This window comes from Buceros rhinoceros, unplaced genomic scaffold, assembly GCF_000710305.1.
Source record: "Buceros rhinoceros silvestris isolate BGI_N320 unplaced genomic scaffold, ASM71030v1 scaffold22616, whole genome shotgun sequence".
Classification (NCBI taxonomy): Eukaryota; Metazoa; Chordata; class Aves; order Bucerotiformes; family Bucerotidae; genus Buceros; species Buceros rhinoceros.
In genome coordinates, this window is record NW_010418389.1 from 1 (window position 1) to 319 (window position 319).

The 319-nt window shown below is 63.9% G+C and overlaps 1 protein-coding gene across 1 annotated transcript in view; it reads left to right on the forward strand.

Moving 5' to 3' along the window:
- Positions 1–37: 37 nt before the first annotated feature.
- The window catches only part of USP39 (ubiquitin specific peptidase 39), a gene marked incomplete at its 5' end in the record, with an annotated part of 1117 nt that continues 835 nt past the window's right edge, over positions 38–319 (forward strand). Inside the window, one exon of the mRNA XM_010138535.1 lies at positions 38–272. Within this exon, the coding sequence (XP_010136837.1) occupies positions 38–272 (235 nt within the window). The remainder of the gene's footprint in view (positions 273–319) is intronic.

A 319-nucleotide genomic window follows, 5' to 3' on the forward strand; every position in this document is an offset into this window, starting at 1 on the left:
GCTGGTGGGGACAGTGCCCGGCTCCTCTCCTCAGGCTTTGTCCAACGTGCCGCCGCTGAGGAACTATTTCCTGGAGGAGGAGAACTACAAAAGCATCCAGCGGCCGCCCGGGGACATCATGTTCCTGCTGGTCCAGCGCTTCGGGGAGCTGATGCGGAAGCTGTGGAACCCCCGGAACTTCAAGGCTCACGTCTCGCCCCATGAGATGCTGCAGGCCGTGGTCCTCTGCAGCAAGAAGAACTTCCAGATCACCAAGCAGGGTGAGGAGCAGGGTGGGACGGTGGTGGGGGGCAGCGGGTCCGGCCCCACCGGGTGCTGA